Source organism: Labrus mixtus, chromosome 7 (genome assembly GCF_963584025.1).
Source record: "Labrus mixtus chromosome 7, fLabMix1.1, whole genome shotgun sequence".
Classification (NCBI taxonomy): domain Eukaryota; kingdom Metazoa; phylum Chordata; class Actinopteri; order Labriformes; family Labridae; genus Labrus; species Labrus mixtus.
In genome coordinates this window covers 5,655,656-5,672,760 of record NC_083618.1, presented here as the reverse complement: position 1 = coordinate 5,672,760, position 17,105 = coordinate 5,655,656, and the positions used below count along the sequence as shown (strand labels likewise).

At 40.5% G+C, this 17,105-nt stretch overlaps 1 protein-coding gene across 1 annotated transcript in view; it reads right to left on the bottom strand.

Moving 5' to 3' along the window:
• slc25a26 (solute carrier family 25 member 26) overlaps positions 1-17,105 on the bottom strand; it is a 54,050-nt gene that overhangs the window by 27,822 nt on the left and 9,123 nt on the right. Inside the window, exon 5 of the mRNA XM_061042330.1 lies at positions 16,009-16,056. Within this exon, the coding sequence (XP_060898313.1) occupies positions 16,009-16,056 (48 nt within the window). The remainder of the gene's footprint in view (positions 1-16,008; positions 16,057-17,105) is intronic.

Here is a 17,105-nt window from a genome sequence, read left to right as displayed (position 1 = left end):
TCAGAGAGGCTCCGAGCTGTCACAGGTCCTTAGGCACTCAGCGGAGGGCAGGAAAAACACATGTCAAAATATATTCACATTGAGCCTGATTGCAGGCAAGCCAGTTGGCTGCAATTTTACAAATGACTTTTAATAGGTCAAACTGCAGCCTCTGCATACAGATGAGCATTTAAAAGGAGAGAGTTAGATTAAGGGAGATGGATATTGAGATGGAGAGACAAGCAGACAAATGTACAGATGCCTAAGACCAACAGATGAGGCATTATTCATCTTCTCTAGCTGATTATTTTCCAAAAAAGTATCTCATCCATTAAAGTTTGTCTGCTTTAAAATATCTACCTGCTGCTACTGGATGAAACGCTCTCCAACTGCAACTTGACTGGAAACCACATTTCAGATGCTTTCCAACTAAATGTTCAAATTAATCTGAGCATGTCTGATGTTAGTATAATATGCCATATTGATGATATAAAGTCAATTTGTACAATCCAGTCCAATTAAGAGTGCACAAGGGACTTTTACAACAGGCCCAACACATACTGATTGGCAGTCATTTTACCATTGTTCAAACTGTAAATTGCTCATAGACAGAACTTTGGCTCTACATTATGTTAGCAGAAATATCTCACTGGTCATATGGACCCACCATTAAGTTAAAGAGACAAAAGTTGAGTCACCTGCAGGGCTGCATTTGTGGGAACAAGTTGTTTAGGGCACGTGAGAGACAGGTCCAGAATTACCGTCCAGGCAGGGAGTCCAATTGAAGTAACAGGTTAATGTGTTGCCTGGCATTGCAGAAAACGTTGAGTCAGCTTCTTTTTCCAGAGACTTTCTTTTTACGTTGGCACCCTGCTATGCCAACAAACTGACTTCATACAAACTAGAGGAGGACCAATTTTTCTTGCATGGCTCAAGCCTTAAATTCTACATCCACTCAAGTGACTGTGATTTTGATTTTATGATGTTCATAGAAACACTGGGGCTTTGGGCTAAATGCTAACATCAGAGTGCTAATTTTATCACAGTAACAATGGCATCCAGCTCTTATAGTTTGAGGCCTTACAAAGTACAAGACATTTTTGATTTGATAACATACTGAACATGTTAATAGTTTTGAAAGTTTCAAAGAAATGGCCAAATTCTAAATTTGACCTTGTAATGGTTTAAGATGAAAGTTAAGAGATTACCAATGTTTTTACAATGCAATGTTGCAGAAGAAAGCTGTATTTCCCTACAATGGAGATCCATCCAATACTTTGTTTACACAACTCACTATAAACCACAATCCAAAGGAAACCTGATATTGGCACAAAAAGAAAAACCAGTGGATCCTCATAGTCATAATTCATTCTTGGTATCTGTATCTCATTTCAATCCATACAGTAGTTAGATAATTAAGTAGATAATTATATGTGGAAAAGAATGGCAGACCAACCATTTGACAAATAGATTTTTTTTTTCAACAAAAAGTGAAGCAAATAGCGATAAGCTGCCCAAAGTTAATTCTTTATGTTACACTGAGTATATTACTTTTCACACAAAGTAGTTTACATGCAGTCTGATGTTCACTTTGCAATCCTGCTGATAGTTTTTTTGGATCTTGTTTAAGATGTTGGGTAAACAGAAGAGCCACACTTCTGTACCAGCTTGTGAAGACTCAACCTTACTGGAAACAGTTCAGCCAAAATGTTGCAGTTTATGGTTTTAAGATTTTGTACACGCATAATGACATATTTAACTGTCATCTCAATTACAAGACAGGCGCCCTCCAAGATTTTATTGCAACAGTATATTATGAAATTCTAGACACAAATAACAGTATTCAGAAAACCACCACTCACACTTTAACTCAGTCAAGGCACTGTGGTGCAATCTAAAACCCAACATCTTAGAGCAGTCATTCTGCTGTGTTCTCCTCACCAGATGTGAAGCAAATGAGTAAAAGTGCAAATGATTCACGAGCCAGAGAGGCCTTTTGGATGCTCACTTCGTTTTGGATACTGAGTGTCCAAGCCAAATCCATTTGGCAAAACCTCCTTAACCCGAGGATTTGGAGTTTTCTCTCAAATTCAATTTATATGCAAAATAAAACAAACAATGGCTCCTTTTTCACGTTTAAAAAGTCAAGTTAAGGAATGATGAGTCACTAAAGAGCTAAAGTCAAGCCAACAGAAAAGGTCTTACTGTCCATTTAACCCGATGGTCTTTGATTCTACTCAGAGCCTTTTATAGTCTTTTATAGGATCTTAAATGCATCACAAAGTTCCAGTGTCAGCATTTTCTTTGCAATTTGATACTCGGTATTCTGTGGTACAGTACTGCTTGTAAACCTGAACATTGTTTACAGAAGTGTGCAACACTAACATGTAGGAGTCAGACAAATAAAAACATGTTTTTTTTTTTCCTATGATAACAAAGTTAGAAGGTGGAATAGCTGGGGAGGGGGAAGGAGAGGAGAGAAGGGGAGAAGAGGCACTTTTAAAAGAAAGCAGATGGGAGTCGGATGGTGAAACGATCAACAGCAGCTTTATTCAAAGTGAGGAATCACATGTGAAGACACAAAGACACACACACACTCACACAGCAGAGCATAGCCCTGAGTCTAAGTCCACATTTATTACCTGCTAATGCAACAGGGCCGCAAGCTAGATTCACTTGCCAAAGTCATACACACACACAAACATTCAGACACACCCACATTCCATCTGCTGTGTGTCAAGAAAGTATGATGAGGATCGGTGTGTGGTGACACGCTGATAACAAACAGACAGAGATCAGATTTTAATATGCTGAAAGTTGATGAAGTCATTAATCACAGCAGGGAGGCAGGTGGTGTTGGACACCTCCGAACAGAACTGTGCCAAGTCTTAGAAAGGCACCCTCGACAGGAAGAAGACAGACCTGTTTGTGTGCAGCTTCACACATACGCACATACAAACAACACAAACACACATGCTGCATGAGGGTTAGTGCTTCTCTAATGAAATAAGACAGATATGTGATAAGGGTGCATGTTGCAATTCCCACAGCTCTATTTGGTGAGTTAGCAACAATTCCCCTGAAATTACTTTGGCTAATATGTTTGTTATTGCATGAAGAAAAAAAATGTTCAAGAGACTTCTGTGGATGACAATCTATTTTATACGCATATTTATAAAACTTTTATCAGATGAAGATGTAATTCTATGTTTCAATGCAGGATTGTATTTATATAGCAAATGATATGACCTTACCAGGAGCTGTATTTATTCAGAAATACTACTTTATATAAAAGGAATGCCACACTTACTTTATTTTTATATTTGTGAAGATCTCAGGTACATGAAGAATTTAAAGGTTTCTGCATCAGAGAAGGACTAAAGGAACAATTGGGATTCATGTACTTTGATTTCAAAAAATTTTCATGTTATTTTTAATTAATTAGATTTGATTTTCAATCACCTTTACTTTTAATTGGATTAACTTCTGTGTATATAATGTTTAATACTTTCCATAATTGAACAATACAAATTATTTTATTAGAACGTAGTAGTTGATCCAGCAATATCAACCCAGCTTCCTTTAATATAAATTAAACCTAATCCTTGTTTAACCGCGTATTCACAGTTCAATGTTTTCCTTTTACGAGCAGCACTTTGTTATGTTTCTAAACACTTAGCACAAGCCGTGTGCGCACATATAAGCTAATGTAACACCTAGTCACTGCAGTGACAACATACGTTACACCCAGCAGTGACGCGGCAAAAACCCCTGACTAAACATAGACGCACACAGGGAATTTGTATGTGCACAGACCAATAAGAAAGATAGTGTGTGTGTGTGTGGCACATAAGTACCCCTCAGGGACAGAGGGGTTCAGGGCCTTTTAAATAAGTAAACAAACACATAAATAAAGTCAATCGATAGAAGGAGCCTGATCCGGCACTGCGGGCCTGTGTTTGGCCTCTCACTTCATAAGAGAGGCCTGAGGGAGCGACAGGGGGGTGGAAGGAGGGGGAACCTGAGAGTGCCAGTGAGAGAGAGGAGAGAGAGAGAGAGAGAGAGAGAGAGAGAGAGAGAGAGAGAGAGAGAGAGAGAAAATCAGAGAGAGAGAGGGGAGAGAGTAATAGATAGAGAGAGGTAGGAGGTTGGATTTCTTCCCTCCTGGTGGTTGTATAGTGCTGGTTAGTGGAAGCCAAGAGCTGCTCTCCCAATAACAGAAAACAGATCCCAATATGCTGTCTCAATCTAATGCACACGCACACACACCTGTCTCTACCTACCCTACCCTGAGGCACCCTTCACACAAATCATACGCCTATCCAAAGCTAAAGCTATAACGCATAGAAAGCTTCTCTACACCTACATTTGTCACAGATAAGGGGGTGCCGGAGGAGTTGCAGTTGAGCGCATCCCGTAGTATGAGCATGTGTCCCTTTAAGTCTTATAGTGAGGAGTGTTCTGCCTTAAGCAGCTAGCGATCACTCATTCCATACCTTTCCCACTCCTCGGTGCTGTAACAACTAGAAACAAGAGTGAGTGCACTTGCTGAAGAATTCCATCTGACAGTTTTGAATGCCAAGGGCAGTGCTGCGTGTGTGTGTATGTTTAAACAAGCCAAACTCAGGAGACGTTTGAGAGCCGGCACATCTCCTGCGAGCAAATCAAATCGCAGCTGGCCCATGTTCCTATATAAGCCTCCTCAGCTCCAGCGAATGGCGGCACAAGGCAGTAATATTCCCCGACAAATTAAGACTTGTTCAGGGTTAGAGGGGGAGACAGGAGGGAGAGGAGGAGAAGAAGGAGGAGAGGAGGTGGTGGGGAGAAACAGTGTGCTGGCAAAGATTCAAGACAGCAATTCCATCGACATGAGAGAAATATTTCCCAGAAACTCTGAATAATATTTATGTTGTGCCGGTGATTTTTTTCTTCCTCCTACCTGTGTGCAGCTTGTTGCTTCAAAATGGACAACTGATACAGCAGTACAGGCATACAGGGGAAAATGAAAACTTCTGTAGGCTATATACAAACGTGATGCTTCACCAAACTTTAAAAAACAGATGTTATACAGCACGATGCTCATACAACACTGTAGCAAATCAGGAGAGGTAAACATTAATGAGACTTTTTACTCAGGGTACAGACAGTACAGACATGCAAGTCTGTGTTATGAATTATGCTTTTTTTTTTCACTGACAAACCTTTTTTCAATGTCCAACAGTTGAAGAAAAATGAAAAGATGCTGTTTAACGTGTAGTGTATTTATGTATCAAGACTTTCAATGGGTTAAAAACATGCCACTTCAGATCAGTCATGGCCTCTGACAGATGACATCAGTGGCAGGGTGCATTAGCCAATGAATGGTGGTGTGGTGTGACACAGGATGCCCTGAGGGCCAACCAATTAGCTGCTGACAGGAAGAGAGATGTATGGCCGCCTGAGGATCTGGCTGAGGCTATACGAGTCAGGCGTGGGAGAGTGGACTGGGGGAAAATGTGTTGGTGCAATGTTCATGGGAGAGGTTGGTGGGGCAGAGTTAGCCCAGCTGCACAGCTGGTTGAGGAGCGTTTAGAGCACTGAGCAGAACATTTCTAACATGCAAATGATCATTGAACTGACAGGAATGTTTGGTATCTTAACTTGGCTGAAGCCTTAACAGACACAACCTTTTCAACATTATTTAGATTTTATATTTGGACTTGTATTGGCCTACAATATTGCCTAAAATATGATATCAAGCATCAGGAAGTAAAGCCAACCATCTAGTACCATAACTAATAACTCCATTAACAATCAGGTTGTTTTGTGGCATTATTAAAAAACCAAACAATGTGTTGCTCACTGCTCACTGATAGTGTAGTCAGACAAATATAGCTTTATGTCTGAAAAAAGTGTTATTTCACCAAGTTTTTGAAATTCTTTAACACCTGGAGTACTAAGTATTGGCAGCTAGTCTATGAATCACAATTGGTACCAGGATGGAAAACAATGCTATGACATGTGAAATAAAGATGCATCATCAGCTCTATTTTTGGAGAAAGCCTGTCAATGGAAGAACATTTCAACTTACTCATAGTTGGTTGCCTCCCTAAAGCCTGGCAAACACTAAAAGATTTTTAAAATCTTAGAAGAATTTGAAAATGTGAGAGACCCAACACATGAGGTCAAGTCATGACAGATCAACAGTTCAGTTATAGAGTGTGGTGTGCAACGAGGCAACCAACTCAGCACACCACAAACTTCCCGAGTCATTCACCAACACCAGAGTCTCCACTATCAAAACGTGTAATCTCACACTGTCAAACGTGACCTAAGAGTAAACATGATGGTCAAGCTACATGTGGCTAGCTGTTAGCTGGTTCATCCATTATGGTAAACATGTTGGTTCAACTCCTTTCCTTGTCAGTTGTATTGACAAGGAAAATATTGAACACGTTTCATATTTGCGATTTAAAATGGGGACGGCCTCAATCGTCTTCTCAGAATCACAGAATCTGGCAAGATAATTGGGCATTTGCTGACTTTGGTCAGAAGTCGGGGAAATCGGGCCCAAAATTGGCCCTATTATCTTGTAGTGTGTACCCGGCTTAAGTCAACAGGGCATTGTCTTCCCTGATTGTGCTAACAAACACCTCCATTTAGAAAGTTTTAGGAGCAAATACTCAGCCAAATGGTGCCAACAATGCACTGAATGAATTTCAATTAGGAGGATAAACAATTGTATTTGGTTGTTGAGGCCCGAGCAAACACGCTGCTGAATGTGTGTTGGAGTGGCACTTTAATCAACCTAAGACAAACTGAAAACAACAGCAAGAGAAACATGGTTATTTATACAAACTACAGACACTGGGGAAACACCACGAAGCCTTGGTCGGCAGAAAATCAACAACAGCGCTTAACAGAAAAATAAAAAGTGACACAGCCAGTAGCACAAGGACAAGCTGGGTAAACTTAGCCAACATGGAGCACATTGCTCTAATCAACCAAACCAACATATAATGGGTGTAGTTAACTTGAAAATGGGCTGCATATCTCTGTCAGAATTTATTGGGGACAGCAGTATAAAGGACTTTCCTTAAGGAGTTTTGTTGCCACCACAACACGGCAGGGGCGTTTTAAAGAACACGACAAGAGCAGTTCACTACTAATTAAGTGAGTGTGAGAACAAACATGTTGTTATGCCACCAACATAGAATCATAGAACCTCTGCTTATATAGCTGCTAACTAACTAGCTTAAGTTAGCTACTAATTACAGTCAGGTGGTCTGGCCCAGGCAGTTACATAAAATGTCACTTCAGTAAAGTTGCTGTGTATTCAAACATTTTAAACTGTGATTGTACAATCGTCAAGTAAAACAAAAAGCTAAGTGGTTCACTTTAACTGGACACCACCAGCCAATGCAGCATTTGCAATCAATATATGGTTTTGTTAACGACCAGGTTAGGCTAAAAGCAGAAAGCATTATTATTGGCAGTATATTCAAATATATATGTCAATAAATAAAAGTATTATTCATGTCTCAGAAGACAGCAAGTGGGGAGGAAGGTTCAGAATAAGGGTGCTTGCTTTGATACTGTATCTCCAGCATGGCACACACACACACACACACACACACACACACACACACACACACACACACACACACACACACACACACACACACACACACACACACACACACACACACACACACACACACACACACACACACACACACACACACACACACACACACACACACACACACACACACACACACATAAAAACGTTGACTCTGAGAGTATTGCCCAAAGCAATAAAAACAGAAACACAGTCACTGCAGCTAACCAATCACAGCCTGACGGTCAACTGAAATGTTTCGTTCCCCGTTTCTCACTAGCACAAACACATCTTGTCAGCTGGGAATCAGAAAGGAGCAGCCGCAACGCAGCTGGAAAGAACAGAAAGTGTACAACCATTTCAACACACACACACACACGTACACGCGCACACGCACACACGCACACACGCAGCACAACATAATGCTTATCATTATTGACTATATAAACACACACTAGGGTCTTTATGGAAGACATCTCAGCTGCCTCACCATTTTAGTGATCTTATCTTTACAGCCACTGCACCAATATTTAATCTTTAGGCTCTACTGATTAAAAAACTTCCAATTCATTATTTAGTCCAGCACTTCCATTTTTTGTTAAAGTTGAAACAATAGATGTTTTGTTACAATGGGTTAAAGAACTCTGAGTTGTTTGGGTGGCACTCTGTCATTGCAGTAATAACTGCTGACACTGAGTCTGCTTTTGATCTGCTGAGTCTGCACAACATTTCCAATTTCAGAGTTGATTTATTTTTTCTCAAGGCATATTGACCAACAGTAGGAAAATTGGAATTGTAAGCACTTAAATACATATGGCCAAGGTTAATGGAAATTGTATCCATTTTGCTGTTAAAATGTTTTCCGGGTGGTTGGGTAGAGAAAAAGGAATTAATTTTTCAGCCCAAACAAAACATTAACCGTGAAAACATGAACATCGGTACAATATGTCATGCAATTCCATCTCTCCAATGTCATTGGATAAATGAAAAGTTTGACCAAAAGGTCTCCACCAAACTCATCTACCCCCCCTCTCATATCCAAAAAAAAAGTTCCAAGCAATCCATGCAATATTTGCCAAGTTCTTTACATAAAAACTTCAGACAAATTCAGGAAAATAACCAAAGTTATAAGGGCTCATCCTCTTGAGAAAATGATTGTCAATCCATGAGATCTGGATGGATTGGTGCACCTAACAATCAACACACACAACAAAATAACCAATCACTGTTGCCATCCCTTGAGCCCAGATGCTGACAGGTAGTCTTTGACCTTTCCATTACTTTATTGACTTGACCACTGGGACTTACAATTTAATGTGCTGGAGAGAATAAATGGTCTTGTCCAAGAAGAGCGCTTGTTTGCAAAGACAAAAAAATGAATCCTTGTTTGCAAAGACCTGTACATTGTTAACATCAAACATGCAAAAATAATATAATATTGTTCCCTTGTTAACCCATAGCTTACATTGAAAACACTTCCAGCCTGGACGGTTGTGATTGCAGATGAGTGTTGATTTATAAATTGGTTTGAACCACTAACCTCTGCCAGGGTTGTATGAGGTGAATGCTTTTTAGTGCAGCTGACACTTCACGTTGCTTTTTTCTCTATTAGACATTAAGCAGTGACATCACAGCCTGACCCCTGACATTCAGTTGGTTTGTTCCAGATGCTTTTTGTCGTAAGCACTCCTGCTAGCGAGATGATGGTTGTGGTTGCAGAAACAGGAGGGACAGGCATATGGTAGGGCGGTGGGGGGGGGGGGGGGGGGGAGTGCTGCTTTTGGAAAACCTCACATGACTGTCTGGGAATAAAGGGGCACTTGTGCAACAAAAAAAACCCTCATAAACTACACCATCGGCTTTCAATTTGTTATGATATTTAAAAAAAATGCAACTCCCTCTATGAGTCATAAATGATTTACATTCCAAAAACCAATTGAATTCACAAGTGGTCGCATGCTTCATGTAACTGAACATCACTGTAAATCCGCAGAATGAGAGATGAGGCTGCTGGTTTTGGAAAGGAGAGGAGAACAGGAGAGGGATGTGCATCGTTGCTTCTCATGAAAGAGAAATGGCGCTGTAATTACCGGGTGCTTCCCCACGTCTGGCTTTAGCACAGCAATGATTTATTCCCCTTCCACTCCCTTGACTCTCACTCTCTCCTGTCACTTCAAAATAAAGAGTAAATAAGACCTAACTGTTATTTAGAGTGGACATAACTGACTCATGTAAATGTCTCTTACAGTGACTTTATAACAGGCTTATTGACTGAGATGTGTATTAAGGTAATTAGGCAGTTAAAGTATTATGTCACTTTAATGCCTGCAGAACTCAAGTGGAACAGGTGTCCAAGTCAAACACAAAGTGCATTGCAAGTATTGCTGTCAGGGGAATAATGCGTCACACTCAATCATGGGTACTGGCACCAGATTCCCACATACAGGAGCCTAGTCTTGACACTTATTTCCTTCCAAAGGACATCCAAACCGCTGCTGTCCCTTACCCCTCCATCTCAGACCTAACCCCCCCACCCCCACCCCCCTGGCCTCAGCTCCTTGCCAAGCCGTCATGGCCGTGTGTGTTATTCGAAACACATGTGGAGCGCCAGAGTTTTTCTGCTCACATTGAGACAAATATGCATGAAGTTGTGGTAAGCAAATATAGCCCCCGGACCTGGAGAGGCACACAGACTATTGACTAACATGTCCACAGCATTCACTCATACAGCAGGTGGGAGAGGAATAAAAGAAATGGTTGCACGGATAAAAAACAACAAGTGTCTTTTTCCTGGAAATATGTCTGGCAGTAGATATTGGTAATAAGTCTCCACATGAGAATCGCTGCATTTAGAAATATTGCCACAATGATGGATTTTCGAGTGGATTGAAAAGCTCAGAGGGGGAAAACATACTTAACATAAGCGTGTGATCCATGGCTCTTTGTGGCAAGGACTCCCAATGCATCATCTTAAACAGGGAAGCAGAGAAAGCCTCGTACTGTCCCCTTGCCAAGTCTGCATCGAGGAGCGAGCGCACATGGGGGTCAGACAGCATGGCAGCTAACTCCTTAAGCACATCGGGCTGTAGAAGTCATTAAAAACAACGTGTTGATCTCAAGAAGGTCACTGAGGTTTAGTCAGATTTGTAGCAAAAGCCACTTTGCCAAAGTCAACCCCCAGAAAGTATGAGGGGATGTAATATAGCCTATATGTTAATGGGCTAGCACGGACGCACAATGAGCCATAGAAAATAGAAATGTATAGATACAGCTGTATCACCAGACTACACTAATGTGAATGACAGATGCAGCGAAGAAGCCCATCCATCAGTCATCCAGAGTGGCGGTGGGAGTAAAACCATTAATCCCTGGAGTGACATGTGTGGTAAAGTGATAAAGATCATTCAGTCACGAAGAGGAATCACTTTCTGCAGCTTAAGAAGACCCATCGCTCTTCTAACAAGGGTCATCCTGACCTGCAAACAACTCCAATAAAGGTCAGTATTTCAAAATGATATTCCATAATTTCGACCGTTTCAGATTTGTCAAAGAAATAAATACTGTTAATGTGAAAAGACACAACAAACTGAGGCCCCTCTATAGCTGTGGATGACTGCTCAAAGATGACCTGAAAGTTGGATGTATGAGTGTGAACACAATATCCATATCCAAGTATATCGTCTTCCTGACTCGTGAGATACAATTACCAACTCTCAGGTGTCAAATATATATATATATATATATATATATATTGTTTAATTACAAATACGGCACTCAAATACATTTCCCCACAATTCTACTCACATCTTCTCACTTCCTGACTCGTCATCACGGAGGTTATGACTTGAATGAGGGTAACATGAAACAGAAGTCAATTGGCCAAAGAAGAAGTTGACAGCGGGATACAAGAAGAAGAAGACTGCAGCGTAATGTCGGACAGCTTGTGAGAGGATATAAAGAGATGAAGCCTTATAAGAGGTGACACTGCCTGACAATAAACTGCAATAATTAAATAGGGGAATTTGATAAGTTAGCCTGCAACTCCCACCCCTTCTCTGTATTACCTGATAGTAAGACGTGGCGTTGGATTCAAATCCAAGATGGCTGACACCCTGGTGACACCCACCACACCTGGCATATCACAGAAACAGATCGAGCAGCCTTCTAGAGGTCAAGTCATGTCAAGGGGGTCAGCCCCTACAGAGGTCAACAGGTTCTTTCAGGTCAGCTCCACCTTTGAAAGCCAAAGCTCTGTTTTCTTAGTTATTCTGTTGGCTTGAAGATGCTGATAAACAAAAAAATATATTTTCCTGTAACTGTGTAATTGCAAACAGCTACGAATTGAAAATGACTCCACAGGTCAAAAACAAGAACAGGTGCATCAGTAAGCAGATCAGTCGGCATTACATTTCATTTTCAGTCGACTGGTTAACATTTCCCTTGGTTTAGTTTCTCTTTTTTACAGTGCATTTGTGTGACATTTCCATTTCATTTACCCAGTCCTGTTAAGACTTTTTAAGGTGGTGAAGCCAAGTTATAAAGTCAGATGACGTTTGGGAGACTAATGGCTGTCGCTCTAACATGGTGTCCAACTCTAAACACAAAGCTGGAGGAAGCCTTTTGGTCCATCACACGTGTCCAAAAAAAAAAATCTGTCTTTGCATATGTGAGGGAAAATAAACACCTTCTGCTCCCCCTGCTCTGTCTCGCGTCTCTCTTTCTGCTCTGCCTCTCTCCTGCACTCTGTCTCAGTCATATGAGGGTGTATAAACATGAGCCTCTGTGGCTCAGTGCGCCCAGAGACAGGATATGAGAGCGATTCCCCTCTCCTCTCCCGTTTGAACCTGCGTCACAGACGGAGAAAAGTGGCTCTATTCCCAAAAAAAAAAAAAAAAAGGGCTATGCAGGGGTCAGCTGTGCTCTGCTCTGCTGCACGCCTGTTAAAACAGTTTAAACCAAAGCATCCCAGCAGTGGAAGCAGAACCCGCGTACTTATCATACAAACAACTGAGCTGTGAAACAGTTGAGACTGCAGGTGTTACACGCTGAAGCATGCAAACTCACCACCAGTTTTACCTTTTTCAGGCTGAATCTGGCTTCACTTACCGAACCCTGAACAAACAAACCTTTAAATTCAAGTTTCTTTTAGACATTTTCAAGTCTAAAGAAATAGTTGAGTGATTAATTAACAGATTATCAGGAGGTGGAAAATTCATTTTCAAGTATTCCTTCTAAGCAAAAAGAACGTTTTACTTCATCGAGAAAATGTTCAAGGTGTTTTGCCATTTCATTAAACTAAACAACTTTAGTTTAATGACTCTTATTCTGGTAAAACAAACTATTTGTATATTTTACAACAAATAATTGTGATCAGCAGCATTTTTCATTATATCATCACATGGACCAAATGAAAATATGAAAATAACAATTAATAGACTAATAAAATAAACCACCAATAAAGTGACTTGTGTCACGTTAACAACAATCACCAAAACACCCGGAAATATGTTTTAGTGCAATTGTGGGCTTTTCTCAAACAGGGTTTCAGAATGTCAGAGAATCTGACAACTGGTCTGATGGATTGTGATGACCCAACACCTGACTCTACCCTGACACATACGTTGGTTTTTCCCTCCATTTGTCACCTATCTTTAGCTCAAAGGTCATCCAAAGACGTGCTTTCGAAACTGATCATTAAAATCTGTGAGATCAGTTCTGACCAGGACTGAAATCTCAGAGTTGGAGAGATGTAATCTGGCCGGTTGGTACCAGTTAAAACCCAAGTCAGCAAGTCTTTCCTTACAGTCTGACTGAGGAAGCAGGATCAACCAGGGATTGGAGAAGAGAGGGAGGGATATGGAGGAAGAAGAGGTGTGGATCGAGAGGTGTTTCATAATTCCTACAGCCAGATCCTGTACCTCAGGTTGCCAGGTCCAAGCTGTTTGGGTGGGGAAAGTTAAAAGGCTGATTTAGACGCTGGCAAAAGAAAAATGTATAAATAGCACCGGTGGAGGGAAGAGCAGGAACACATTTTCATAGGTAGACCATTCAGCCTCTATTACCTTCCTTGTCTGTGTACTTTCCTTCTTGTACACGTGAAGAAAATGGATTTAGATAAAGTGGCCATCAGACTGAGAAGGTGAAAGGGCAGAAGTAGCGTATTCGTCGTATGCTGTACTCAATCAGACGACGACCTCGACTGTGTCAGACACCGTCAGCTTCACTTACACTAGAGCCTTCCACTGCCCCCATAGCACCATATTACCAAGTTACTAATAACCCATCTCAGGCTCATTACTCAGATTGGAGAAGTGAAGATCAAAGATCTTCACTTGAAGATCACCTTACCGCTCTTACCATTAAAACAAAAAAGGCATAAAATAAGAAAAAAGCCTTCATTTTTACTGCAGTGACTGCTGCTTGTAAATGTCATGAAGCTGGATTGGTGAAATGGGAAAGGGGGGAGAAAAGGAGAGAAGGAGTGGGGAGAGGAGTGAAATGAGATGAAGTCAGGTACAGACAACGAAGGCAGGGCTAATCTTAGCATGCCATCTAGTGGTAAAAAGGGGTACTGTACAAATGAGATGCTTGGGGAGTCCGGTTATGGCTTGTCTTGAAGTAGGGGATCATGCCCAAATGACAGGCATCAGCAGAAAATGAAATAGATCAGAGTCTTGATTAAACTGTAAGGAGGAGTGAGGAGTCAGGGGTAATTGAATCTTTATAATGAGAAAATAAATAAACACCCAGACAACTTAAACGGCTTACTTTAAATCAGGAAGAAAAAAAACTAGTCTGCAGTTTTTCTAATTAAAAAATCCAAATTTTCTCAAAGTTGACTAAGTCATTTCTCACAGCGCAGCTTTATTCACAACAATGTGAATCTCAACGATTTCATGCTCTACTCAGCTAAAACCCAAAAGTGCCAACTCGGCAAACGACTCGACATTTATATTTAAAAAGGGAATAGACAGTTACAAGTCCAGATTAATGTGGTTAGGACAAATAGACCCACATCTTTTTTTAAATAACATCAGGGGAATTGTTGGAGCGTGCTGTGTTAACGCAACCATCACTTTTTATACATTCTCAGGAAGGCATAGATTATGTGGACCAGTCACACCAAAACTTCACCTTTTAGGTCCAGTCCAGTTTGAACACCCCATATCCTGCACCGCTGTGAAATCATGGCCAAAAGAAATGTCCTCTGAGCCCGTCTGAATACACAGCACTACGAAGGCCTCCAATTAATGGGCTAGCGAGGGGAGGGATGCGACACCATACTACATAAACAAACTTATCCTGACAGGGTCGCTTGGTTGAAGGAGGGAGATGTGCGGATAGCGAAGGAGGCCGAGAGAAAATGAATTACCTTCCTGACACACGTCAAAGCCAATCACAGCGGAGCATCCCTTGCCGTTGCCGCGCCCCAAATCCCCGCCACCACCGTTGCGTTTCATCTACCAGTGTTAGTATGCACACAGGCCATGCGCCAGCCTCCAAATGTATTCATTTATTCAGAGCCCCTCGGAGAAATCACAGTGTCTTGTTGTCCTTTTTTCCGCGGCTGTCCAGATGGAATTTGCGTGAATAACATCAGTTTAGTGAGGCAGAAAATAAGTACAGGCTAGCACAGCAGAGGGGACTAGATTACACTCTCACCCACCTCCCCAAAAGAAAAGGATGGAAAGACAAGTGTCACCTTCATATACTTCTTTCTCCTTCTCGGCTTTTCTCATTCTCTTTTCCACTTCTATCGAAGCTCATTAGGCATGAGGGGAGGGGGAAAGAGGGCGAGATCTATACAGCTTTTGCAACAATCAGTTTGTATTATCATGCACTGCAAGTGCAATTAAGCAGAAGATCATGAATCAAAGAACTAGAGCATCTTTTCATTAAAAAAGGTGAGCGGCCATCAAGGGAGTGCAGCCCAGCGCTCATTTATCCTGGTTTTGTTTTGCATTTATAACACAACTAATTGCATTAATTAATCAGATGTACTTCACATAGGAAGGAGAGCATCTTGCTCAAGTAATTGAATGAAATGAAAGTGAAGAAAAAAAAACTGTAAATCAATATTTCCAACCTCAATAAAGCCCGAGAGAAATTAAAATGTCTTCAGTCAGAGGAGTGGAAAGCCCCAATACTCGTGCAGCCAATCAAACAGAATTCACTTCACAGTCTTTAAGTAGTCCAGTAATGGTCTTTAGTATAAACTCCTCAAATTGAATTCAGTAGAGTCTGTGAGATGTGCTTTGCAATTTCCTGAGAACAACCTTGACCAAAGACAGACATGTGTGCAGCATGTTCCATCACATGTATTTTTGGTTGTCATTTTAGTTTTGATCACCCTCACTGGAGGAATGCACATCACCTGAGATTACACAGACAGACAATGTGAGGAAGAAATATAATGGAGTTAATCTTACCTCTCTGAGAACCGTAGTCCCAAATCCTCTGTACAAGCCGCGGACCCCCTGTTCAGAGACAACAGAGAATGTCACCTTTGCAGACATCAGCGCTGGATGTAAATCATGTTTCTATTTCAATTATGATTCCTGGCTTCCCATGATCATACAAACAAGATCATTGAGATTAAACGATAACTGTGCCACATGTGTTCAATCCATCGGATCTGTCATGTGTGCTAAATGTTTCTAGTGTTTATTATATTTTTGGCCACAAGAGTACATTACACGTACATCAAAAAACATATTTAAGTTATTTGTATATTTTTATTATTATTATATATTATTATTATTGTTTATTTATATTTTTCACTTCTTTATTGTCATGTATTGCTTGTTTTTTTAAAGTGTTCAGGATGTTAAAGTGTTAAGAGTTTTTAAGTATGATTGATGTATGTGATGCAGATCAAAAAGAATAATTTTAATAATCGTGATCTCAATATTAATCAAAATAATCATGATTAGGATTTTTCCCATAATCCAGCAGCCTGTCAGACATTAATTTGAATAATAATTCATTAAATAATGAAGGATTTTAAAGAAATTAAAATGTTTATTTAAAGTTAATTAAATCACAACATTATGAAAAGTGTATGCAAAGTCATCTGTGACATTATATGTTCTTAAAGTTCAGTCCTTATTTTTTACCAATCTGATCTTTATGTCACTCATTGAGAAAAGTCTTCTCCAATCAAACCAAAGGTCAAAGGGTCAAACAGTCTCATCCCAACTCGTCTTTCAAGAAAGAGAATTATGACAGCTGTTTCTGGCACCTTTTTTTTTTTTCTTTTCTTTCTGAAGGCATTGATGGTCACTCAAGGCTACTTTATGATACTTTTCAATGTGTTTAGAATTAAGAAAGAAGTAGGGTTTAGACTTCGATCTCAAGCCCTCCTTGTTCCTGACTTACTCAATCATTGCACACGTGAAAATCAATGTTTGTCTTACAGAAAAGGCGGTGTTTATTTTGAATTCTTATCCACATGCTTCAACTACGAATGCTGGCTCTTTTGCTTTTTGGAACAAAGGTGAATAGTTTGTTTTCAGAGATGGTTGCA